The sequence below is a fragment of the Carassius gibelio genome, chromosome B24, assembly GCF_023724105.1.
Source record: "Carassius gibelio isolate Cgi1373 ecotype wild population from Czech Republic chromosome B24, carGib1.2-hapl.c, whole genome shotgun sequence".
NCBI lineage: Eukaryota > Metazoa > Chordata > Actinopteri > Cypriniformes > Cyprinidae > Carassius > Carassius gibelio.
Genome location: NC_068419.1, coordinates 25,469,579 through 25,496,535, shown reverse-complemented (window position 1 = coordinate 25,496,535; position 26,957 = coordinate 25,469,579). Strand labels below are relative to the sequence as shown.

General features: G+C 37.2%; 1 protein-coding gene across 1 annotated transcript; it reads left to right on the top strand.

The window, feature by feature from the left end:
* Positions 1 to 42: 42 nt before the first annotated feature.
* Positions 43 to 26,957, top strand: LOC128013463 (unconventional myosin-VIIa-like). Its single transcript, XM_052596472.1, has 48 exons — positions 43 to 171; positions 375 to 416; positions 1,029 to 1,130; positions 1,215 to 1,361; positions 1,700 to 1,884; positions 3,844 to 3,965; positions 4,067 to 4,209; positions 4,320 to 4,433; positions 4,771 to 4,924; positions 5,020 to 5,096; positions 5,182 to 5,301; positions 5,380 to 5,522; positions 9,394 to 9,604; positions 9,750 to 9,885; positions 9,985 to 10,148; positions 10,257 to 10,397; positions 10,472 to 10,630; positions 10,993 to 11,082; positions 11,163 to 11,257; positions 11,342 to 11,426; positions 11,509 to 11,727; positions 11,833 to 12,042; positions 12,137 to 12,346; positions 12,453 to 12,620; positions 12,802 to 13,095; positions 14,655 to 14,812; positions 14,900 to 15,026; positions 15,152 to 15,271; positions 15,670 to 15,843; positions 15,928 to 16,155; positions 17,016 to 17,183; positions 17,287 to 17,404; positions 18,172 to 18,298; positions 18,452 to 18,606; positions 18,710 to 18,891; positions 19,038 to 19,156; positions 19,787 to 19,941; positions 20,212 to 20,365; positions 21,604 to 21,759; positions 22,601 to 22,706; positions 22,948 to 23,061; positions 23,287 to 23,374; positions 25,127 to 25,236; positions 25,345 to 25,530; positions 25,611 to 25,727; positions 25,812 to 25,895; positions 26,035 to 26,154; positions 26,541 to 26,957. The coding sequence occupies exons 2-48, from the start codon at positions 399 to 401 to the stop codon at positions 26,628 to 26,630; spliced, it is 6,663 nt and encodes a 2,220-aa protein (XP_052452432.1). The 5' UTR covers positions 43 to 171; positions 375 to 398; the 3' UTR covers positions 26,631 to 26,957.

Genomic DNA, 26,957 nt, shown 5'->3' with positions numbered 1-26,957 from the left:
AGTCAGGGTGCAAAGTCAAAGTATCATAAACACCTGTTGTTCCCGAGCAGGCCCCTGAGGTCATTTCTTTTGGCTGAACACTCACACTGTGGGGATCTGTTCTGGATTCACTGAAGAGCAACAAAAAATACTGCTAGATCAGGAGACTTCATCAAATAGCCACCAGTAAAGGTAGCTCACATTGGATTTATTTTGGTTTCAATGGTTTGGTTTTGTTATTTTGTTCTACATAAATAGCTGAAACTATTGTATTGTACTTTAGGTAATGTGTACGTGTATGTTAGACGCCATTTTGCCTTTCTTCCTAATCTCCACTACTGCATTTTACTTGGCGATATTTGATTCTAAAATGTAGCCTTTGTTCTATTATTTAGGCTGGGGGACAAAAGGACTCCGTCATGGTGGTGTTAAGGAAGGTAAATTATGTGAAGTATCTGGATACGGAAATTACAGTGGCGTTACCATGATACTTTTTATTCTGAGTTCATTTTATATTAAATTATAGTTAATATAAATACAAATGAAGAATAAAAATTGTATTCAGTAAACATACATGCAGTTTTACAGATTAGAGATGATTAGATATTTTATATATATATATATATATATATATATATATATATATATATATATATATATATATATATATATATATATATATATGTAAACCTGGACTGTATGGAATATAATTCCATAGATTTATCTAATCATGATTTGTGCTTTAGTTTAGGGTTGAGCGAATATCGAAGTACAGGTACACACAATGCTGATGGTACCAATATCTCAATGCATGTATAAATAAAATGGTATAGCATAATTACTGTAATCATACCATGGTACATGGTATTCCAAGTTAGGAAAATATGGTATTACCATGGTCTATGTTCAGAAAGTCAGCATAGTATGAACATTTTGTCTTAAAGATGTTTTAAGGTAAAGTATACTATTATCAGTTCCTTTGTCTTTATTAAGCATACACAGTTATCAATGGTAACGGTATAATTTAAAATATCGATCTACCACTTTAGGGAGACTATGTGTGGGTCGACTGCAGTGATGGGGTCCAAATTGGAGCTGAAGTCAGACTTTCAGACACTGGGCATCTTCAGCTCATTGACGATGAGGGAAAGGTAATATAAATGGAGGCAGTCTTAGTTAAGTGCTGCTTTTGTCTGTAGAAGTGTATCTGATGTCTTTGATGGCATAATTTGCAGGAGCACAAGATTAAAAAGGACAACTCCCTGAAGCCCATGCATCCCACCTCAGTGAACGGTGTGGATGATATGATAAGGCTGGGTGACCTAAATGAGGCTGGACTGTTACGGAACCTTCTTGTGCGCTACAAAGAAGGAGCAATCTATGTGAGTTTTTAACCGCCACTTTAGATTAATCATGCATACATTTAAATATATGATTTATAATACTAGTTTTCAAGACCTGTGAACCTAAAATGACCAAAATAGGGATTAAATTATCCACTTAATTCACCAACTTCAGTTCATTCACCAACAGTTATTTGCTCTTCCTGTTTTAATAACAAGATTGTATCTATAGAAACAGCCAGTTCCAAGTTTGATGAGCAGATCATATTGTTTTACAACACTGACGTACCCATTATACACTAAATCCAACATTCTGCCCTGAAGTCTATATTCTTTTTAAAAGACCTTGAAACAACTTGTTTGTTTGTTTTATACAGACATACACAGGGTCAATTCTGGTGGCAGTGAACCCTTACCAGCTGCTGCCAATCTACACTCCAGAGCAGGTGGAGCAGTACACAGACCGGCGGTTGGGTGATCTCCCCCCACATGTCTTTGCCATCGCAGACAGCTGTTTCTTCAACATGCGACGGAACCGCAAAGACCAGTGCTGCATCATTAGGTCTTTCAGTCATTCATACTTGGGAGAAACCAACATTTTGTAGCTAGGGTTAGGTTAAGATTTTCTGAGTTTTAAACTTTTGGTTGTGAACAAAAATGGTAATGTAATTGCAAACCCATTTAACTTTTTTCATCCTTGTCTTAATTTAACAATTTATTTTTGTTAATGGTTTAATTCACACCTTAAAATATTGATCAACCATTTTTAGGCTCCTTCAGTCATTCATACTTGGTTCAAGTGTGAACTTTCTTTATCTGACTTTCTTTATCCTTATTTTGAATTGACAGTTCTTTTACATTTACATTTACATTTGCATTTATTCATTTGGCAGACACTTTTATTCAAAGCAACTTACAATTGGGGAATACATCAAGCAATTCATCTTAAGGAGTCAAAAAGACACTGGAAGTGCTCATCATACCAAGTTTCAAACATTGTTCAAATAAGTACAAGATAGACAGAGAAAGATGAAAGAAAATAGATAGTGATGAAAGAGTTTTCAGCTCTCGAATCAGCATTCCGGATAGGGGTTGGAAGATTATTTTACCAGTCAGGAATGGTGAATGAAATGTTCTGGAATGTGATTGTGTGCGATTTTACCATGAGGCATCGCTCATTAGTGAATCTCAGACTTCTGGAGGGGATGTAGACTCGTAAGAGTGAGTGGAAGTAGGCGGGTGTTGACTCTGAGGCTGTTCTATTTGCAAACATCAGTGTCTTGAACTTGATGCGAGCCTTAACCGGCAGCTAGTACAGGAAGATAAACAGAGCTGTGATGTTGGCAATTTTGGGCTCGTTAAAAACCAGTCATGCTACTTTATTCTGAATCTTTTGTAAATGTATGATTGTGCTTGATGGAAGTCCAGCCAGAAGAGCATTGCAGTAGTCCAGCCTAGAAATGACTAGGGCCTGAACAATACGTTGTGCAGCATGCTCCATTAGGAAGGGCCTGATGTTGTGCAATGCAAACCTGCAAGATCTAGCAGTTTTTGCAATGTGGTCTTTGAAAGTCAGCTGGTCATCAAAGATTACAGCAGGATTTCTGACCGAATGTGATGGGGTAATTGTTTTGTCTGTAGGCAGTCTGAGATCCATGCAGTTACTGTTGGATCATCTGGTTGAAATGAGAGATAGAGCTGTGTATCATCATCATCATCATCATCATAGCAATGGTAGGAGAAACCATGTGCCTGTATAATGGGTCCCAGTGATGTTGTGTATATGGAGAATAGGAGAGGTCCAAGAACTGATCCCTGAGGAACCCCAGTGACCAGTTGATGTGCTTTTGATACCTCCCCACCCCAGGCCACCATGAAAGACCTACCAGTGCAATAGGATTCAAACCAGTGTGGTGGAATCCCTGTTTTGCCTAATGATGAGAGGTTGGACAGGAGGATCTGATGATTCACTGTGTCATTAATGTTAATGGTTTAATTCACAAAATTCAGTAAAATGTTGTAAAAGGATATTCTGTATAAAGCATCACAAATGATAAAAAGTACGATAAAATTATTACAAAATAGTCCATATGGCACTAAACGCTTTTGTAGGCCATTTCAAAACATCTCTATATGCAAACATTATCAGTAAATAAACACCTAAATTTCTCCTTCTTAACATTTCAAACACTTTTTATGACACTTCTTTTGCTCTTTGTTGCATTTTTGAATGCTCCGGTCCTCAAATTCATTATATTTGAAAAGTGGCCTGAAAATTCTTAAAAAGTGTACCTTTTGAAGGGTTTGAAACCAACAGAGTATTTGTTGTGAACTGTTTAAGTTCATAGCAGTATTATACTGTAAACTGCAGGTTTTATATATTATAGGCCGCTGTACAAACACCCAGAACAAACTGGACCTGTATGTTGGCAACTCCAACATCTGTCATATATTCTGTTAGTTATTTGCTTAATGAGCATTAATGTGTTCTGAGAGTGTCTGTATGTGTTGTGTTTGTCAGTGGGGAGTCCGGAGCAGGAAAAACAGAGAGTACCAAACTCATGCTGCAATTTCTTGCGGCAGTGAGTGGGCAGCGCTCCTGGATTGAGCAGCAGATTCTAGAAGCCAACCCTATCTTAGAAGGTATGGATGTTTATAAAGAAACTTATAAGATGCTCCTGGATCACTCAACTTTGTAATTCTTGAGATAAACAAGTCACTATTTACATCGTCTTATTTTGTAGCTTTTGGTAATGCAAAGACCATCCGCAATGACAACTCCAGCCGCTTTGGAAAATATATTGACATCCACTTTAATAAAAATGGTGCTATCGAGGGGGCCCGCTTTGAACAATACCTACTCGAGAAATCACGTGTTTGTCGACAGGTAAACCATCCTCAAAATTGATTACAATTAGACTGTATAATGTGAAATCTTTCAGGTAAAGATACAGCAAAACAAATGTAAAACTGCTTATTTGCATATTTTTGGCACAGGCCCCACAAGAGAGAAACTACCACATCTTTTACTGCATGCTCATGGGAATGCCTCCTGACCAAAAGAAGATCCTGTCTTTGGGGAATGCTGCAGAATACAGCTATCTCACAATGGTACTGATCATCATAGACTCCATGCTCCAACTTTTCTATGTGTATTTTACATTTGTTACAATAAAGTTATTTTGGAGTGAGAATGAACAGGTAGGATAAATTAACATTAAAGTGATAATTGTAAAACACAAAGAAGATATTTTAAATTCTGCTTCAGTGCTGTTGTAAATTAAAATCGGTGTGGTTTGGACCCTTAGTTTTTTTGTGTGTGTGTGTTCCTTAAAAGAAACTCAGTTATGGAATGAAATGATGAATAAATTAAAATTTTCATTTTCATTTTTGGGTGAACTATCCTTCTAAGCATTGTTAAATTATTCATGATTATGTTTGCTAATAGGGTCAGTGCACTACATGCGAAGGACGGGACGACATAAAAGAGTATGCCAGCTTCCGTTCAGCAATGAAGATCTTGGCATTCACAGAGAATGACACGTGGGAAATTAACAAGCTTCTTGCTGCCATCCTACACCTGGGGAATGTAGACTTTGAAGGTGAGTAGTAATAAAGAGACATAAACTATAGCAAAACTTTCTGTTCTTTTGAGAGAACGCTTATTTGAGCTTTATTTCCATTTTCAATATTTAAGAAACCATTATGAACAACCTTGAGAGCTGTGATGTTCTCTCTTCTACACATTTCAAAATGGCTGCACAGTTATTAGAGGTAATTGTAAATGTATATTTATCTTAGAAACCAATTTTGTATGCAAGCAGCACACTCAAGCCCATAGATCTGATTTTTTTTGCAGGTGGCCCCAAATGCCCTGGATGTAAGCTTGACACAACGCTCTTTGATGACTAACAGGGAGAGTGTGTCTAAACCTCTGAATTCGGCACAAGCAGTGGATGGCAGAAATGCCTTTGTAAAGGTTGTGCAACTGAATGTAGTTTCAATTTAAAATCTATTATACTCCAGTATAAAGTTCTCATCTTCTCTCTGTGTGCAGGCCATCTATGGAAGGCTGTTTGTGTGGATTGTGGAGAAAATCAACAGTGCCATTTACAAACCTCCTCCTGATGACCCCAAACACATCCGACTCTCGATTGGTTTGTTGGACATTTTTGGCTTTGAAAACTTCAACAACAACAGGTTTGTCATATATGCATGTCATATTTCATGTCATTACAAAACTTCTGTGGAACACAAAACGTGGATATTTAAAGACTAAAATCTAAACTGCTCTTTTCCTTTAAATGAAAATGAATAGAGGCTCGGGCTGTTAAAGGGTTAGTTCACCCAAAAAGGGTGACTTACCCTCATTTTTTTTCCAAACCCGTAAGACCTCTGTTCATCTTCGGAACACAGTTGAAGATATTTTAGATTAGGGCTGCACAATATTGGGAAAAAATTACATTGCGATATTTTATTTTTCTGCGATATATATTGCAATATTTTTTCTTACAAAGAAAAATGGGGTGAGCACACTTACATTCTCATTTTAAATTATTTAAACATCGACACCATCGTGTCAATTGATTAATATGCGTGAGGGAGAGAAAGCAAGACAGCGCTCGTGTTGTTTGAAGACGGCTCGCTCTCTCTCTGTCTCTCTCTCGCGCGCTCTCTGTCTCTCTCGCGTGCTCTCTCTCTCTGTCTCTCTCGCACACGCTCTCTCTGCCTCTCTCGCACGCGCTCTCTCTGTCTCTCTCTCGTGCGCGCTCTCTCTGTCTCTCTCGCGCTCCCTCTCTCTGCCCTGTTAAACTTGCATGTGGTTTTCACTCCTGTCAATGATAAACTTTCACTCTATGATGGTTAAGCTGTGCAATTAATCCGCGAATCACAATCGTCAAGGGCCGGGGAGAAGCTGGCCTGTACAGTAAATGAATAACGGATCAACTACGACAGCCTACATCGCACATCCTGCGATGTGACTATCGTGGATTCGTACATAGCGATATCGATGCTTTAACGACACATCGTGCAGCCCTATTTTAGATTTAGTCAGAAAGCTTTCTGTCCCTCCATTGAAACTGTGTGTACAGAATACTGTCCATGTCCAGAAAGGTATTAAAAACATCATCAAAGTCCATGTGACATCAGAGGGTCAGTTAGATTTTTTGAACCATCGAAAATACGAACGAATCACTCGATGTAACCGGATCTTCTTGAAACCAGTTCAACAAAATCGTACTGAATCGTTTGAAATGTTTCGTGTCTCCAATAAGCATTAATCCACAAATAACTTAAGCTGTTAACTTTTTTTTATATGGCTGACACTCCCTCTGAATTAAAACAAACCAATATCTCGGAGTAATTAATTTCCTCAAACAGTACACTTACTAAACTGATGTGAAGAGAGAACTGAAGATGAACACGAGCCGAGCCAGATAACGAACAAAAGTTTGACTTGTTCTCGAGTCAAGATCCGGTTGCATTGGTTTTTGGATCACCAGTAGTGATGGGAAGTTCGGTTCTTTTCCAGGAACCGGTTATTTCGGACAGTTCGATTCAATAAACCGGTTGAAGAAAACAGTTCACCGGTTCTTTTGAGCTCAAAGTAATGACGTCATTGCCGATGATTGCCCTTGATTCAAGCCTTCGGTTTACCCGCGCTCATAACATTAGCACAGAATCAGTTCAGAATCAATCACCAATGGAACCAGTTCAGTTCAGACTCCCTGTGTGTCAGTCTGCTTCACGCTGAACCATGCATGCACAGTATCATCAGCTCCTCGGTTCTCGAATCGGATGCGTCCGACAGAAATGGTTCTTGACTTGAGAATGAGTCAATCTTTCATTCGTTATCTGGTTCGGCTCGGTGTTCAACTTCAGTTCTCTCTTCACAGCAGTTCAGAAAGTGTACTGTTTGAGTAAATGAATTATTCCGGGATATTGGTATCATACACCGACTAAACGCTGCTATATAAATACAGTCCATTTACCATTTACCATTTACCATTTGGTTTGTTTTAACTCAGAGGGAGTGTCAGCCACATTAAAAAAGTTAACAGTTTAAGTCATTTGTGGATTAATGCTTATGCAATTCAGTTCAGTTCAGTGAACTGGTTCAAAAAGATCCGGTTACATCGCATGATTCGTTCGCGAACTGGATATCACTACACTTCTGTGTTTTGAAATCTCACAACAGACCGGAAGAGAAGACAGTGCTGAATAAAGTCGTAGTTTTTGCTATTTTTGGACCAAAATGTATTTTCGATGCTTCAAAAAATTCTAACTGACCCTCTGATGTCCAGTGTTGGTCATGTTACTTGAAAATTAGTTACAGTTACAAATTACTTCTCCCAAAATGTAATTGAGTTAGTAACTCAGTTACCACATTGTATAAGTAATTAGTTACTCAGCAACTGAGTAAGTTTAAAAAAAAAATGTATTTATGTATTGCAGCCTGCCATATGATATGCATAGAAATAAAAACATATAAAAAATGTTTATTGAAAATAAAATTCAAGTACAAAATTAACACAAACAAATTTAAACTTGGGTAAAAAGAAACAAAGGGAAACCTGGCCATTAGTGCAAATCTGTCAAAACTGTATATTAGGCCTAAAGTTATTGCACAATAAACAGAACACAATCCAACTCTTATGGTGCGTTCACACAAGACGCGAATAGAGCGTCTGCTGCGAGGAGATGGCGCGAGTGATTTCAATGTTAAGTCAATGCAAAGACGCGAATAGACAACCTCCGAAAAATAAACCGCATATTTGAGTTTAAAACAACTACATTCTCGCTTGAAATACTTTTAAAACTACATTTCATGACATGATAACCGTAATATTTAAAAAACTATCTGAATAAAAATGGTAGTACTCAACTGGCAGTAGCCCCTCCATGCCACGAAATTTGCATCTGTTGTGAAGTTAATTTCATGTGCGAATGAAGCGTATTAACTCAAAATGTTCAAGCGTCCAACTACACGTGAATAGCGCGAGTTATTCGCACAAGTTGCATCTGTTTGAACACAGCATTAAATATTCAGTAAAGTAACATGTTAGCATGTGTTGATGTGAGGTGGTTCATATAAGTTGCTTGAGGCAGACGTGGATAAAGTCTTTTTTCCTGGACATACCGTGCATGTTACAGAAACTCACCTTTAATTTCTGGTACTTCCAGTTCGAGAACACAATTATCGCTGACCCGTCTTGTGTGTAGTGGTTGTCAGAGTGTGCAGTGAGACAGCGTGGGCAGGGCACCGCCGACCCAGCCAATCATCATCGGATTTGCAATGGTGTCAGGCAGCTGATGTGTAGCCACTAGCCAAAGCATGACACCTCACGCTTTATTCAACCAAATTGTAGTAACGTGACACTTTACATTCTCAGTAAAGATAACGGCATTGCAACGATTTTAAAAAGTAATTAATTAGATTACTCCGTTACTGAAAATTAAACTCCGTTAGTAATGCCATTATACTTAAACGCTGTTACTCCCAACACTGCTGATGTCACATGGACTACTTTGATGATATTTTTCTTACCTTTCTGGACATGGACAGTATACAGTTCACACAGTTTCAATGGAGGGACTGAGAGCTCTCGGACTAAATCTAAAATATCTTAAACTGTGTTCCGAAGATGAACGGCGGTCTCATGGGTTTGGAACGTCATGAGGCTGAGTCATTAATTACATAATTTTGATTATAGGGTGAACTAACCCTTTAAGCTCAAAAATCAAAAACACATCATAAATGTATAAAAATTAGGTTTACAGTCTTCTGTTGCCATTTAAGGTGAAAAGTCCAGGAAAGTAAAAGTCATCCTTAGTATTTTATTCCCAAAGCACAGTTTTTCATCCAAGAGGTAGAACTACGTTAATCAGTGAAATTAGCTGGCTGTGTTCATGAGCGGAATAAACATATAGCAGGACTTTTACTTTCTGACCCCTAGACTTTCCACCTCTGGCCATATGATAGTGATGTGAAAAACAGACCAAAATAAAAGTTGTTGTTCTCTGAATATATTACCAAAGTCTATCTTAATCTTGTCTGTGATTCCTGCAGCTTTGAACAGCTCTGCATTAACTTTGCCAATGAGCAGCTTCAGCAGTTCTTTGTGAAACATGTCTTCAAGCTTGAACAACAGGAATACGTACGTGAAGACATCGTCTGGAACAACATTAAATTTAACGACAACCAGCGTACCCTTGATGTTCTGGCCATAAAGCCTCTCAACGTTCTCGCTCTTATTGATGAAGAGAGTCTCTTTCCTAAGGTTCTAAAATATATTTGCTTTTATTTACAGTATAGGCTTATAATCTTTGATAATTAATAGTCAGGCAATGTGTGACTGCATCATATCTTTAATTACAATCTATAAATATTTATACACCGTTATGAACAATTGTAATTTTCTCTAGGGCACAGATGCTACAATGCTTAACAAAATGAATCAGGTTCATGGGAAAGGTGACATCTACATGCCCCCAAAAAACAATCACGACACGCAGTTTGGAATCCACCATTTTGCTGGAGTTGTCTACTATGACTGCAAAGGTAACACATGCTTTCAAAGTTCCACACAATGCACCTTCACATTAGTTTTTTGGCTTTAAAAATATCTAAAAAAATTTATGAAATTTACTGTGCATATAGGTTTCCTTGAGAAGAACAGAGATACTCTGAGTAATGATGTCCTCCAGCTGATACACACATCATCCAGTAAGCTACTAAAGCAGATATTTCACCGTGAGCTAAGAACCACAGAGGCAAGAACTAGTTCCAACCATACTATCATCACCCCAATAAACTCACTTCGGGTATGTTAACACCAGCTAAAGGCAAATAGTGTACAAACATGTGATGGCATTCAGCTAATCAATACAAAATTTTCATTTGCTTTACCTTTGATTTTTCTATTCCTTCAGCAAACAACAGACACAAAGAAACGTGTGCCTACATTATGTGGGCAGTTCCGTCAGTCGCTGGACTCTTTAATGAAGACTCTAACTTCCTGCCAGCCTTTGTTTATTCGCTGTATTAAACCCAATGACTTCAAGAAGCCTATGGTAAGCTCAAATCATTTTCTCTGTCGATTGACTCACTTTTCTGTCAGTGATCCACTTTTCCATCTTTGTTTCAGCTCTTTGACAGGGAGCTGTGTATCCGTCAACTTCGTTACTCTGGAATGATGGAGACTATCCGCATTAGGAAGGCCGGCTATCCCATCCGTCACACATTTGATGAGTTTCTGGAGCGTTACCGTGTGCTGCTCAAGTCCAGTGTTTGTGACCCCAAAACTGTGAGATGTGATCTGTGTTGTTTGACATGAATTAAGTGTTACAGTGGTTTCGTTAAAAATTCATTGGAACAGGTTTTGAAGGTTCTGTAAGCGATTTTAGCCATTTTGCTTATTTTTGACACTGAATTAGAACAGCCACATTGATAAACAACAAATCCCCATCCCATAAAATGACTAAAACCTATTAAAGCACTTTTTTCCATAAGACAAAATACATTTGTATTAAAGAATATTAAATATATGTTCTTCTACATTAAGGCTTTTCTTGTTTCAGTATTTTTTTAGATGCAAAATGAGTTAAAAAATGCTAATTAAATGCATTATTGCAGCCATTAATTTTTATATTTACTGTAATATTAAAGGAGAGTGCAAAGAAATGCTGTGAAAGCATCTGTGAGAATGTTCTGACTGAAGAGGAGTGGAAGATCGGCAAGACTAAAGTGTTTCTGAAGGTACTGGAGTGAATTTTACCGGTACCATAACAGCATTTTTGAAGTTGATCCATTCTAACGTGATTCTTTTTTTGCATCAGGATTTCCATGATACTGTTTTGGAACTGGCACGAGACAGCGCTCTCAATGAGAAGGCACTTATTATTCAGAAAGTCTTGAGAGGATATAAACACAGGTAAAAGAATGAGGATATTCTCCTATGTTTGTAGAGAAAATGTTCACACATTGGTTCATCAGTTGCCATTTTGTTTTCTTGCAGGAAAGTGTTCCTGAGAAAGAGAAGAGCAGCTGTGAGCATACAGAAAACCTGGCGAGGACACAAAGTCAGAAAACTTTACAGAGTGGTATGTTGTCCTCTTAACTGCAGACTGAAATATGTTGATAGTCATTGCTTGTGGATGTAGAGTGTCACTTGCCTTTCTGCAGGTCCAGTTGGGTTTTGCACGTCTACGTGCTCAAGTACGCTCTCGTCAGTTGGCCTGGCAGTATAAACGGAAGCGACAAGCAACTATTCTGCTTCAGGCTCAGACTCGTGGCCTCCTGATGAGGAAGGAGTGGAAACGAAAGAGAGGGGCAGTGATACTCCTGCAGGCCTACACCAGAGGAACTCTAGCCAGAAAAGCTGTCAAGAAGATGAAGAGAGATGTAGGAAGTTTTCTGATGGATTGAATTTTCATGTTTAGAAGACTGTTTGCTAAATATCCCAGGCTACATATCATCTTTATCTTTTGCTGTCTCTGTTGTTTGCAGGCTTACCTCTCACTTAAGGAACGTAGAGCAGAAGAACTTGCTGCTCTAGAGAGGCAAAGGAGGCTTGATGAAATTCTGCGGCAGAAAAAAGAAAGAGAGGCGGCTGAACAGTTAGAACCTTCCACAGACCAGGAAATGGTGGATGATATCTTTGGCTTCCTGCCTAGTATGGTTGGCGGACAGGAGGGCCAGGCACCAGTGGGCTTTGAGGTGAGAGATCAAACTTCTCAAAAAAGCATGATGTTAATGTTTGGATAACAGTCAAATTAAAACCAAAACCTGCATGGGAACGTTGTGTTTTTAGGACTTTGAGGGAAAGCGAGTGGTGCTTGAAGAGGTGGATCTGGATGATGCTCCATTGATGGAGATTCCAGAGGAAGACTTTGATGATTTGGATGAGTACTCGTTCTCCAAGTTTGCTTCCATGTACTTCCAGGGTGCTGCCACACCCACACACATTCGCCAGAGAATACGTCAGCCTCTGCTCTACCATGAGGATGAGAATGATGTCCTAGTAAAGCCACCTTTGACTTTGACCAGATTTTGATAAATTAAGGATGTTCTTCTGATGTCAGATTAACAATAGGAGCTTACTACTGCACTTATCTTCTTATCCACAGGCTTCACTAACGGTTTGGTGGATGATCTTGAGATTTATGGGTGATCTTCCTGAACCAAAAGCTCAGGTGGTCTCTAGGAATGGACTAGCCTTTGCAGAAGGCTCTCTTCAGAAGGATGTGGCCTCCAGACAGGATAGACGCCTCAGCCATATGGTGGGCTTGGACCAGGTGAGGAAGCTCCTTTATATTATATATTTTACATCTAAAAAACAAACAAACAGCGGGTCAGACTGGCTGGCTGGCCAACTAAAAACCAGTTTGGACATGTTGAGAGACCTGCTAAGACCAGCAATACAGGTCTTTTAGCAACTCAAATTAAAGTGAAAGAGTTGATGTCTCATTTTTTCAGAGAATGAAAAATACAAGAAACTCTCCGAACAGGAAACTCAGTACAGTTCCAGAAGACGCTTCCCGCAACAGAAAGTCTTCAACTTTTACAGACATACTGGCCCGGAACAAAAAATCTGTCCAAGATGATGGTGTTCCAAGCCGCAAACTATCTGCCATACCAGAGCAGGGTCCGAAAAATCGAAAGACTTCAACTTTCACTGATGTAATGTCCCGAAACAAAAGGATCTCCACAGCACCTGAGGGGACTCAATCCAACAGAACCGGTAGAAAACCATCTGCTATAGCAGAAGAGGTGAGATTTATACTATTTCTTAAGGTCATTTATTCTTATAAAACATCAAATAATTTGACCAGTTTAATACAAGACAAGATTATTTCAGGTTGTAAAATGTCATAAAAAAAGTCAGGAATTTATATCAGTTATATCATTATATCATTTATATATGATAATTGTTAAAAACGTTTTAACTTGAAAATAGTTATCAAAGTATGTGCAGTAACATGTATTTAGGTGTTATTATAAAAAAAAAAAAACATTTTTAGAGTATTGAGATTGTTGAGATTGTTGAAGCTATTCTTGAAAATCGTACGGAAGTTTTTCAGAACCATATGAAACCAACATAAATACATTTCTAAGAACCTTTCACATGCGTTTGAAATACAGTTTTCATGAGTCTTTATTCCTTTTATTATCGGTCAAAATAAAAGCAATATTAAAACAATTATTCAAAGCTAATGCATTACTGTATTATTCATATATGTTAAATCCTCACCTTCCAGTGAAAACTCACTCGTCACTTACGAGATTTGTGTAGATCCAATGAGGAAGTGTTTTTGGTGGTGGTGGTGGTGGTGGTGGGAGGGTCTTTTTACAGTACCATTAGTACCAATTCATATCTGTACACGCTTGTAGTCAACCACTTTTAAACTCTTTTTTTGTGTTTTGTTTGCATGCTCTGGTTTCGAATGACAAAACCACAAGTTAATTTCCTTGTTTTTGCTGTTTTGAGTATTGCAGCCAATCAAAAGCATCTCTGTTGAAAGCAATGGCCAGTCAGAGGTGTTTTCTATAGGTTCATCAGAAGAATACCCTCTGAACTAATTTTTGTTTTCATAAGTTTACAGAGTTCTACACTCTTGCAGATCTACCTAATATAATCAGAGAGGGAAAAAAGGCATGCGCACGATGTAAATAATAGATTGTGTAGTTAGTAATTGATTTATCAGGAGCTTTTGCTTGGGTAAGCATTTCTCTAGAATCTTTACATAATCCATTGAAATTTGAAGAAATGTTTTGTTTGTCTAAGAATTGTTTGACTGAATGTCCATGTATACTGTTTCAAGAGTGACAAACATGAGTGTAAAAAATTAACGAGTGAATCCACTAAATTGTTCCGTCAGTCAATGCTATGATTGACAGTGATAAATGCTCTGGGCAGAATGATATATCTGACAGACTGATGTCAAAAATAGACCTGTGCATTAAGTGAGGGAAAGATAAATTAAGAGTAACAAAACTGCAAGAGCAACAAGTCTGTGTTGGCTGAAATTATTTAGCAGCTTCTACTGTAAAACACTCTTTTTGATGTGTCCTAAAGGCAAAGTTTAAAAAATCTCAAATCTAAAAATACTTCAAAATATTTAATGCATTATTATTTAATTGTACTTGCTATATACTACTACAGTACAGTACTAAAAAAAAATTATATAATAATTTTGGGGATTGCATGTCTTCGTCACTTTTTTCACCCATGATGAGTTTGCATCCCTTATTATTACAACATATCTTAAATGCAACAAACAGATGAATTATTTATAATCTTTATAATCCCATTATCTCTTCATGTATAGGCAAAGGATGGGACTGAAGTTTCCAAACAACCCACTGTGCAAACTATTAGCGAAGAAGATGAAATGAATGCAGACAGACTCACCCTGGACCGGCCAATGACATCTCTTGAAAAGTTGCATATCATTGTTGGATATGCCATTGTCAGACGTGACCTCAGGTTGTGAATTATTTAAAACCATAAGTCTTCTATTGCTTAGTGGTCAGATGTTTCTGTTTCTAAGTCTTTAATATCTTTCATTGTTAGGGATGAAATCTACTGCCAGATCTGTAAGCAGCTCCAAGAGAACTCAAACCGTGGTAGCTACTTCCGTGGCTGGATCCTCCTGTGCATCTGTTTGGGAATTTTTCCTCCTACCGAGCGCTTCATCAAGGTGAATAAAAGACTGTCTTCCTTATTAAACTCTTTGATGGATGATTTCACTATTTCTTTATGGGGTCATGCATTTGCAGTTGTCTCCACATTGCGTTGTCCTGAATGTTTCTCATCTCCTCACAGTACCTCCAAAGTTTTCTTCGTTTTGGTCCTGTGGGATACGCGCCTTACTGCGCCGACCGACTGAGGCGCACTGTTGCCAATGGAGTGCGTGGAGAGCCTCCCAGCTGGCTGGAGCTCCAGGTAAAGTCATTTATGCCCAATACAGTGTTTTTGGACTGAACAACTTGCCATAGCTTTTCAAAATCGTTGCTGCTAAAAATGAGATATCAGTTTGGACAAGGAATCAGTTTTCTTCCTGTTTAAAAAGAAAGGTAAATGATTTGTAAATAAAGCATTCAGGAGATGGATCATGTGTGTTCCAGTGTCTCCAATGCTGCTGCTCATTTAGATAAAATGAAACGCTTCTGAATATTGTCATAATGATGGGCAGCTCGTTGAAAGTAATGACTTCTGTTGCATTGTTGCTGTAAATTGCTTTACATGTGAAACCCTTTAGGTCTTAATTCTCCTATGGTCAAGTAACAAACACCTAACATAGATTTGAAGCTTTAATTCATGCCATCACTGTTTAATCACAGGCCACCAAGTCCAAGAAACCCATTGCCATATCAGTAACTATGATGGATGGCAGGACTATCAGTTTGCCTGTAGATTCTGCCTCCACATCTAAAGAGGTCTGCCAGATGCTTTCACAGAAAGTCAAACTTCAGGACACATTTGGCTTCTCACTTTACGTAGCTTTATATGACAAGGTATGGAGACTTTGCACTGAAATTGAGTTTGAATCAGATTTTCTGTATTATTAGAATTTAAGGTATTGTGCTCCCTCTTTTTAGGTGTGGTCCCTAGGTAGTGGCAGTGAGCATGTGATGGATGCCATCTCTCAGTGTGAGCAGGAAGTGAAGAGGAAGGGTGGGCAGGAGCAACATGCCCCTTGGCGTCTCTTCTTCCGTAAAGAGATCTTCACACCTTGGCATGACTGCAGCGAGGATAACGTCAGCACAGACATTATCTACAGACAGGTCATCAGAGGCCTGAAATCTGGAGAATACCAGTGTGAGAAGGTGTGCTTCAGATCATTTTTAGTATCAGTTGACCCAAATTGTATATTGTTATTCATCATTTACTCCCCCTCATCATGTCATTCAAAACTTGTATGACTTTCTTTCTTCTGTAGAACACAAAAGAAGGTATTTTGAAGATTGTTGTCAACCATACGATTTCGGGTCCCATTGACTTCTATTGATTTATTGACTCAAGAGAAAAACACTATGGAAGTCAATAGGACCTGAAACTGTTTGGTTACCAATATTCTTCAAAATACCTTATTTTGTGTTCCACAGAAGAAACAAAGTCATACAGGTTTGGAATGACTTGAGGGATAGTAAATGTTGACAGAATTTTCATTTTGGTTGAACTGTGCCTTTAATTTATTTATTTGTAATTCATGCATTCAGTGAATTTTCATGTTGTGCTTATTAAAACGGCAGTCATCATGGACTTTCTAGCAGTGTGTATTTAGCATCAAGCCAATTTAATAGCAGATATGAAACAAAAATATATTGCAGTATATTGGAAAATATCATGTAATATATTAGGCATATATTCTTATATATATTTATTTTTTCCAATATATTGCAATATATTGAAAGCGGCAATCATTTGTATATTTTGCAATATATTATATAATATATGTGTCATCAATTTATTATTAAATGTATTCAAATATATAAAATATTAGAAATAAAAAGGGAACATAATATATTACAATATATCACAATATATTTTAAGAACTATATTGGTAAATATATTTTCCTTTCGTAAGGGAGTTTCCAGTTAACATTACCATTGTAGAATTGCCACACAGTAGGGGACCACATCGTGACATTTATTTGATGTAATTTCACCTTTGTGTTTATATAAGGAGGAAGACACTGTTGCGCTTGTAGCAAAGCACTTCTATGTGCAGTTTGGATCAGACATGAGTATGGAGAATACTAGGACTGTAGTTAAAGAGTGCATTAACTCCAAACTTCTGGAGGCCAAGTCAGAAGAAAAGTGGACCCAGATGGTCAATACAGCACATGCGCAGGTACAGATGTTTCTATTATTGCTCATGGTAAAATAAATGTAATAAAGCTTTCCACCTGTTTGAAAGTCAAAGCATTTTACAAGCATTTGTTTCTTTTTGTTAGGGCCCACTAATAAACACTCAGACCAAGTCTGATAAAGTCAAAGCAGATGTGGTTGACTATGCTCGTCAAAAGTGGCCAATGTTCTTCTCCAAGTTTTTTGAAGTTGCCAAGTTATCTGGTATGTACTATATGCTAAGAGGAGTATTACACTGCTGTTAAAAATTTCAGTTCAGTTAGATTTTTAAAATAAACTAATACTAGTAAAAAATTACATGAGACAATTATAATGTTACAAAATGTTTTTAGAAAAGATCTCTAAATAAATGTTTATTTGAACTTTCTATTCATCAAAGAATCCTGAAAAAATGGTTTCCACAAAGTAGTGTATTTGTTTTCAGCATTTATAATAATACAATATGTTTCATATTAGAAAAATTACTGAAGTATCATGTGACACTGAAGACTGGAATAATGGCTGCTGAGAAGTAGCTTTGCCATGACCGGAATCAATTACATTTTACAATAAATTAAAATATCAAAGTTATTTTAAAGGCAAAGTAAAAAACAAAATGAAAATTGTCATTAATTACTCACCCTCATGTTGTTCCAAACCTGTAAGACCATTCACGTACACAAAATGTATTCTTGTAGCTTTAGAAAATTACGGTTGAACCACTGATGTCACATGGACTATTTTAACGATGTCCTTACTACCTGTGTGGGATTTTTGGGTTAACTATCCCTTTAAATTGTAATAGTATTTCACAATGTTACTGTCAAATCAAATATCAGATGCAGGCTTGATGAGAAAAAGAGAACTCCAAATTTTCTGAACAGTAATGTACATTGCAAATTGCATCATTTCCACATCTAATGCAGAAGAATATGAGCAAAAACTTTTAAAAATAATATAAACAAGATTACGTTTGTCATTTCAATATTCAGGTCCTCCTCTACCAAAGAGCAAGTTTATCTTTGCAATTAATTCAAAGGGAATAACATTCCTAGATGAACGAGAAAAGACTCTCCTGGCGCTGTCTTACCCAGAGCTCACCGGGGTCAACGCTATCAGGTGAGTTGGACACCATTTAATGTTTGTCGGCCTTGTATGTTGTCTTGACAGTCACATGATTAAAAAATAACATGTTTGAATTAAATAAATATAATTGATACCCTATCAAAAATATGTTAATTCCCTAAATTCTCCCTGCATCGTCTCCTCCAGAGAAAGGAAATGTGTTTGTTTGCTGACTCTGAAAGGAGACTTCACACTGAATGCAATCACGGCCACTGACATCTCAGATCTGGTAGCCATGTTCCTGGCAGGCCTGACACAACGTTCACAATATGCTGTGACCCTACAGGAGGTTAACAGGCAAGGTCAGAAGAAGAAATATGCTTTATGCCTTTTAAATTCGATGGTTCATGGTCTATGATTTGATTTGTTTTCGTCTAATGAAAAATGGTTTGGATGTCTTTCAAGATGATAAAACATTTCTAAGCTTCAAGAAGGCAGAGCTCATCTACCTCATTAAGGATGATGAGTTTCCTGTTGCCCGCGGCTGGTTGAAGGGTAAGAATGAGCGGACAGGAGAAATAGGTGCAGTCCCTGCAGATGCTGTCTTGATTCTTCCAACTCTTACAAAGCCAACAAATGAAGTCCTGGTGAGAACTTGAAAAGTTTTTTTTTTTTATTTGTGCTTTACTATGGAGTTCCTTAGATCTGTAAAGGTCTATATATTATGGAACGTTTGTCATAGTTGTGTTGATTGCTAATGCATTCTGACTTTTTGCTCTTTTTTTTTTTTTAGAGCCTGATCAGCTTGTCCCCAGATCAAAGAAAGACCATCATAGACAACACTGTAAAAGGAACCATCACTGAAAGAGTGGCTCCTTCAACTCTAAAAGATTTCTCGGTTGAATATTTCAGGTACTTGCAGCAACTGTTTGACCACATTATTATTGCTCTTATTTAAAACATACTAAAATTCTTAAAGGGGTCATCGGATGCCCATTTTTCACAAGTTGATATGATTCTTCAGGCTCTTAATGAAAAGTCTTTAACATAGTTTGGTTAAAATTTCTCAATGGTAGTGTAGAACAACACCCTTTTTACCCTGTCAAAAACAGCTCTTTTCAGAGCAAGCCTTTTTGTAGCATTTTCCTTTAAATGTTAATGAGCTCTGCTGACCCCACCCCTCCCTTCCGAGCTGCTCTCCGAGGGACTGTTTACTGTAGCCACATTTATTGTGAAACTCACTAATTAGCACATTATTAGGAAAGGCGATTTGCAAAGATTCGTTAAAAAACTTTATACTCACTGTTTCTGTTGGTAAAGCTTGATCACAAATTATTTGTGTGAACATAGACACATTTAGGTAGATCGGGGGCACATTCCCTTCAAAAACAAACATAATCCAACGGCTGTGTCTTCAGCAGCTCAGATGTCAGGAGTAAATGACGACTGCTATTACATCCAACTGCAATGTAGCATCTGATGACCCCTTTAAGCATTTCAGAAGCAAACATGAATGACCCGTTGTTTTTGTCATTGTCACAGGCAGCCCATCAAAGATGTGAACAGACAGGTGATCTCTAAGAATGCAGCACCTGAGAAGCTGTGGGCCAACTCCAGAGAACCCATCAGACAGCCCCTGCTGAAGAGACTGGTGGGCAATCCAGATTTCAGCCCACTAGCCTGCAACGCCTTCACTGATATCCTTTGCCATACATATTTAAGATTTTATCATTTATTGTACTCATATCTTTGAACATTGCTTATTGCCACAGAAGCAGTTGAGCCCTTTTGTTTACCCAATTCATATCTAAATGAAGTAATGCATAAAGCTGTAGAACATGGCAGCTGTTGGGTTACATAAGCACTGATCCATAAGAAAAAGTAAGCAGCTGGTAAGCAGCTAACCTGGTTATCCAGGTAGGATACGACCCAGAAAAGTGCTGATTCCTTGACTAAATGGTGTGCACCTATTCTGAAGTACATGGGTGACTACCCCACTAGACAGGTCCAGAGCCCCCTCGAACTCACAGACCAGATCTTTGGCCCACCTACAGAAAATGAAGAGCTCAGAGATGAGATCTACTGTCAGATCATGAAACAAATGACCAGCAATAACAACCGGTAAAGAGCATTACATGCTCAAAGTCAGTACTGCATTGCCTATTAAATGCCTGTACACTACTACAAACGTTTGGGGTCTGTAAAATAGTTAATGTTTTTGAAAGAAGACTCTTATGCTCACCAAGGCTGCATTTATTAAACAGGAATCCAGTTGGAAAAATATATTAATGTCACTCCAGTCTTCAGTGTCACGTGATTCTTCAGAATCATTATAATATGCTGATTTGGTTTTCAAAAAACATATTTTTTATATAGATGCATTTTTCAGGATTCTTCGATGAATAGGAAGTTAAAAAAACAGCGTTATTTGAAATACTAATCTCTTATAACTAACATTATATACTATGCAAGATATATTTTATTCATATTTTATTAACATTATACATTCTTTACAGTCACTATTGATTAATTTAATGCATTTTTGTGGAATAGAAGTATGAATTATAAAAAAATTTAATCTGACCCCAGACTTTTGAATCGTAATGCACATGCAAGCAATAAATAAGAGTAATATCTAATGATTAACTGTGATTAATCATATAAAAAAAAAATGTTTTTGTTTACTATATATATAAAAACTTAACATCATTTTCTTTAATATATACAGGCATGTGTGTTTATTTATATATTCATAATACATATACACAGTACACACACATATTATGTAAACAAAAACTTTTATTTTGTAATATATTGTAGTTGCACCAAAGTCAGCTTGCCCTTAATAACAGTGAGGGGAAACTATGCAACCTTGAACCTTTTTATCCATCATTGTTCTTTTTTTATTTTTATAAGCTTTATTATTATTTTTTTATTCTTATTAAACCAGCTTATAGGTCTAGAAGCTTTAGATCACTGGTATACAGTTAGTTTCAAGGCATTCAGTCTTTAAATTTCCTTTTCAGCACAGGACCAAACAGTCATACTTTGCAGAGTTTCACGTGGCAATATGTTTTATCATTATGAAATCAGATAAGCAATGGGCATTTCAGAAAAAAAAAATTTTCATGTTAGAAACCATATAAAACTGAGAAGAGACTACATAGAATTAATAAGCCATATAATTCAGCGATTCCTCTGTAGAGAGGAGTCAACAAGCAGCAGATCATTCTCATTTAGACATTAGATAGTTTGTGGTGTATATGCCATTTAACATGCTATGTTTATAATAACATTAGTTTCTAATAAATAAATAACTGTTATGTAATTATAATATAATAATGTTCTTTCTCAATCAGATACAGCGTGGAGCAGGGCTGGCAGCTGCTATGGCTGTGCTGTGGTCTCTTCCCTCCCAGTAACTCTCTGCTGAAACATGCTCAGCGTTTCATTGAGACACGCAAACGAGAGCCATTGGCCACAGACTGCCTCCAGAGACTGCAAGGGGCTCGGAGGTATGTCCAGTATTTCACAACATATGTTGAAGCGTATTTTCTTTCACCTTACTTTTATCATTACAAATGAAGTCACATTGCTTTATGGGTATAACAACAGGAAGAAATGCTACTAATGAACAGACTTTCTGAATTGATCATACATTGCTAAGCTTTACTATCATGTATGTTATAGAATCACTAAAAGCTAATGTTTAAGTCATTGTATAAAAGCTTCTGAGAATACATGCATTTACATTTATTCATTTAGCTTTTATCATTACAAATATATACATATATACATATATTTATATTTATTTATATATAGAATAAAGCTTGTATTTTTTTTACTCTTTGGATTTGGCTGTCTTACGTGATAACCTATCTCAAACAGCATGTGTGTTATATTCCTGGACTGATACACTGTAAAACATGACTAGATAAACACCCTGTTAGCAGACGATAACAGTTTAACATGTTAAAACAAGCTTGGCTTATTTACATGCTCTAAAACAACTTTACATATGATAGCCATTTAACACAGTTTCTTTGATATTTAATATAATTGAATCAAAAATGATTGTTTCTTGAGTACTTGTAATTCAGTCTTCAGTCTAAAATCTGGACTGGACCAGACTGGTGCAAATGCCAGGAAAGTGCCAGCACTGAGTGATGGGATAGTACAGAATTTACTGCTACTGCAACTGGTCAAAGACTTCCACATTTGGGAAACAATACTGTAGCACTATAGTTGAAATGAGTCCACAAGCTGGGTCACAGATGATGAGAACTGCATTGCTGATTTGGTGTGATAGCATGTTTACTGTGTGTAAGATGACATTTGTCATTGTTTTTGTGCTAGAATGGAGCCCAGAAAGCTTCCACCTCACCAGGTAGAGGTTGATGCGATTCAGCAGAACAGCACTCAGATCTTCCACAAAATTCAATTCCCCAATGACACTCAAGAGGTAATGCAACCACGCAGTACATGGATCAACCATTTTTTTTTCTTTTCCCTGTCAGTTACTGGTGCAGCATCATATTTTGCACCTCAATAACTTTTTATAATGTTCAAAATGTTAAAAATAATAGCAGTTGAATAAACATAAAATCTACAGTTAATTTGTTGCCAATTCAAGTCATGTAGATTATTCTTGGAATGTGAATCTAGTGAGCCTGAAAAAAAAATTTTCTCGCCCTCCTGGACAGAATTTTGAGGTGACATCCAACACCAAGATAAAAGACCTGGTCCGGACCATTGCTAATAAAGTCATGTTGTCCTCAGCTGAAGGTTTCAGCCTCTTTGTGAAAACTCCTGATAAGGTTTGTACCCGGGTTACCGTGATTTATATTTAACAGCCACTCTTTCAGGATCTTAAACCAATAGATTAAGAAGTGACTTATTGTATTATATCTTAGTCTGATTATTTGGAGGGAAATTGCCTCCTCAATGTCTACAGTGGTTACAACTCATGTCTTTTCATTTTTTAGTGATTATTTTTACATAACCTTTGTCTGTGCATTAATCTAGGATTTTGTTTCTGTCAGGTTCTGAGTCTGAATGAAACTGACTACTTCTTTGACAGCCTGAGACAGATTACTGACTGGTCCAGGAGAGCAAAGAGGGTGAATCAGGGTAAGATTTTGATAACTTTATTAGGTGTTATTAAAGAGCCAGTAAGATGAACATTCTAAGCTTCCTATCACTGTTTCTAAGTCCTGTACAATAGGTTTAAATCCATCCAAGGTTAAAAAACATTGTCATTTTGTCAAAATATCATTTTAAAATGACCTCAATTCTCAGAGATCCCCAAACGGTTCGCGCAAAGCTGTTCAAAAGATTCAGTTTCCTTAAACCCCACCTTTCGGTAGCATACTGTGTTCTGATTGGTCAACTAACATAGTTTTGATTGGTTGTTCCGCACACAATCTCACGGTAAACAATGCTTTAGCATCTTTTTGGGGTGAATTATGTCTTATTCCTCTCATCGCGAAGCAAACAGTAAAATAAAAAACTTGAACAGTCTCGCTGCTTTTTCTTCTGTGTGGGTGTATTCAAGCCGCGCGCTTCAGTTTGAATCTGAATAGCGTGTTCAGCGCGGGGGCGTGGTTACATTAGATATAATGAAGGCAGACGTGAAAAACGGACATCGCGTTGTTTTCATATGGATTACTTTCACAGAATATCTGTTAGCAGCACCTGTTACACTTCATTTTAATGACGTGTTTGTAAATAAAGATCAGCAGTGCATACAAAGGCTGCAGCTAGCACACATACTGATAAGACGCTCGGGAGAAAACAAACACATAACTTCATAATCATACTTCGCGTTGTGATTCGGAGATGCTTGTTGGTCTAAATAAAGTTGGAAAAATGAACCCTCTTTCATGGCCAAACGCTTTGAAAATCCCGCCTTGAACTCACCGAGATTAGAAAAGCAGTCATCAGTGAAATGTTGTGAACACAACAAAAGGGATTTGTTGTACTGCTCTGGTATTGTGGTAAAAATGAATTTTAGCCATTGGTTCTTCTGATCTTCATTCTTTGGCAGTGAAAATAAAACAAACTTGCCTTTACAATTAAAAACACACTGTCTCCTCGACATGATGCTATCACACCAACCAGAGCGTCTGTGTGGGGGGTGGGGCAGGTCAGAGTTTTGTTTCTCCCAAGACAGTAGGCGGAGATTATTATGCAAAGTGTTCTAGTGACGTTCATAGAGATGGGCAAAAGATTTGAAATCTATAACGACTCGTTTCAGTGATTCAGAGTCGACTCCTTACTTTAGAAGCCAATAACTTTATAAATCGTGTACTTTTTGGTTTAATTACTTTGCACATTGTTTACACTGATGGACAGCTGCATCATACACTATAATACAGGTAATTTTTGATTTCCCATCTGTGTGGCTCTTTAAGCTTTAGATCACTGATTGAAGGGTTGTTTACATTACACCATTTTCAGTTTCAAACATTTGTTTGCGTTTTCCCTGTTCATGTACACAACAGTGATGTTTTGGGGGTTCCAAATGCAAGTTTTTGTAAACTGTTCTGTTATAGTCTCTGTGTAAACTTAAACAAAAAAAAGTGAATTTGTGAAAATGGTGACATGTTTAGTCTATATGTACGTGTGCAGGCTTGTGGTGTTTCTTTACAAAGTTACATCGCCCACTACTGGCCTGGCATGCATCATACAGCATTTGTAAAAATTTGTGTTGCTCTGTGTGAGCTGGGATTGTTTGGACAACATTGTTGTCTGTAGCTTTTAGTACATTGTTTTCGTGCAAACGTATCCTAAAAGGAACAAGTTTGAGTCTGTCACCATTTTTACATACTGTAATTAAGTCAAATTCAAAACAAATCCTGTTGCTTTTACTGTTTTAAACAGCGGGTGGTCCAGTGAATGTGTCCTACACGGTCTTCTTTATGAGGAAACTGTGGTTCAGCATTATCCCTGGTAGAGATGTGGAGGCAGATCTCATCTTCCATTATCCACAGGTACTGGCAATCTGTGCCACATTATTAAAAAGGTTTGGAAGATTTTCCATATAGCTTTCCTGAAAGCATTGAAGAAAATATGTTTTCCATATTTCTCATACTATCTAGGAGTTGCCAAAGTACTTGAGAGGTTATCATCGTTGTACCAAAGAAGAAATGGTGATGCTGGGCGCTCTACTCTTCAGGGTGAAAGTGGACAATGATAAAACTCAGTTTCCCATGATTCCTAGGATGCTGAAAGACCTGGTGCCTAATGACCAGCTTAAAGCCATGTCTGCCGATGAATGGAAAAAGGTCAGTTCCAGTGCACTGCGTTCTGTGCAAGTAATATAATGCTTCTGAAGTGTTTCTTATTCATAACCATTTTTCAACAGCACATTTTTGCCGAGTACAACAAGCAAACTGGCACGACTGTGGAACAGGCAATGATTGGCTTTTTAAAGATCGTCTACAAATGGCCTACATTTGGCTGTGCCTTTTTTGACGTGAAAGTAAGCAATTCGAGTCTGCAGCACAATAATATATTTGCTAATTTTACCTTAAAAAATATATTGATATTCCTCTTGATATTACAGCAAACATCAGAGCCCAATTTCCCTGACATTGTGAGGATTGCCATTAGCAAACAAGGCGTTACTGTCATTCACCCCAAAACAAAGGTATAATTCATTGATATATCATAACTGCTTATCATGTGTTTCCCTATGCAACATTTGTATAACACCTCAGATGAGTGTTCCTGTTAGCTTGAATGTAAAAATCATGTACTGTACCGTAACTCTGTTACACTGTTTGAAGGACATTCTGGCAGTGCATCCATATAACAAAATTGCAAACTGGTGCAGTGGAAGCACATACTTCCACATGACTGTAGGAAACCTTGTCAGAGGGAACAAGATCCTGTGTGAAACCTCCCTGGTAAGTGACTCAGATGTGACGTTTCTTATTATTATCAATGTTTTTGCTCCATGCAATTTTTGTGGAAACCATGATACACTACAATGTAAAAGTTTGAAAAAAAAAAATTGATTTGGCAGCAAAACCTGTTTACAATATTGAATCGGCACATTACAATGATTTCTGAAGCATCATGTGACACTGAAGACTGGAGTCATGGTGCCTGATAATTCAGCTTTGCCTTCACAAGAACAGATGACATTTATAATAAAATATATTAAAATAGAAATTTAATTTAATTGTAACAATATACAGTACCAGTAGTTTGTGTTAATTATTGTATAATGTTATATATTTCATATATAATATGATCTTAAAATAATAGAATTTTATCCTGTGTTCATAAGGGCTATAAAATTGACGACCTGCTGACTTCCTACGTCAACATGCATCTTACTGAGAAGAAAGGACAAAGACGCAATCAACACTTTGCCTAAAAATAACTAACCAGCAACCACTTTATTGTGCCTTTCTTTTAAAGACACATTCACATATAAAACCACAACCAATGAGAAATGATAAAAATAACATGAAGTTATCCAACTAAATAATGGAGCGGATTTATTGTTCAATGTGATATGCTATATATACTGCAAAATGTGTGATGCCAACTGTTTGAAAAATGTTTTTCCTCAGTATGTTGCCAGAATGTGAAGACTGTAATTTCAGTCAGATTAGTGGTTGACTAATATTTAATGATATAAATGAATCATTACAGTCAGTGGATCATATTATTTGTGCAAATAAATGAGGTGTAACTCACA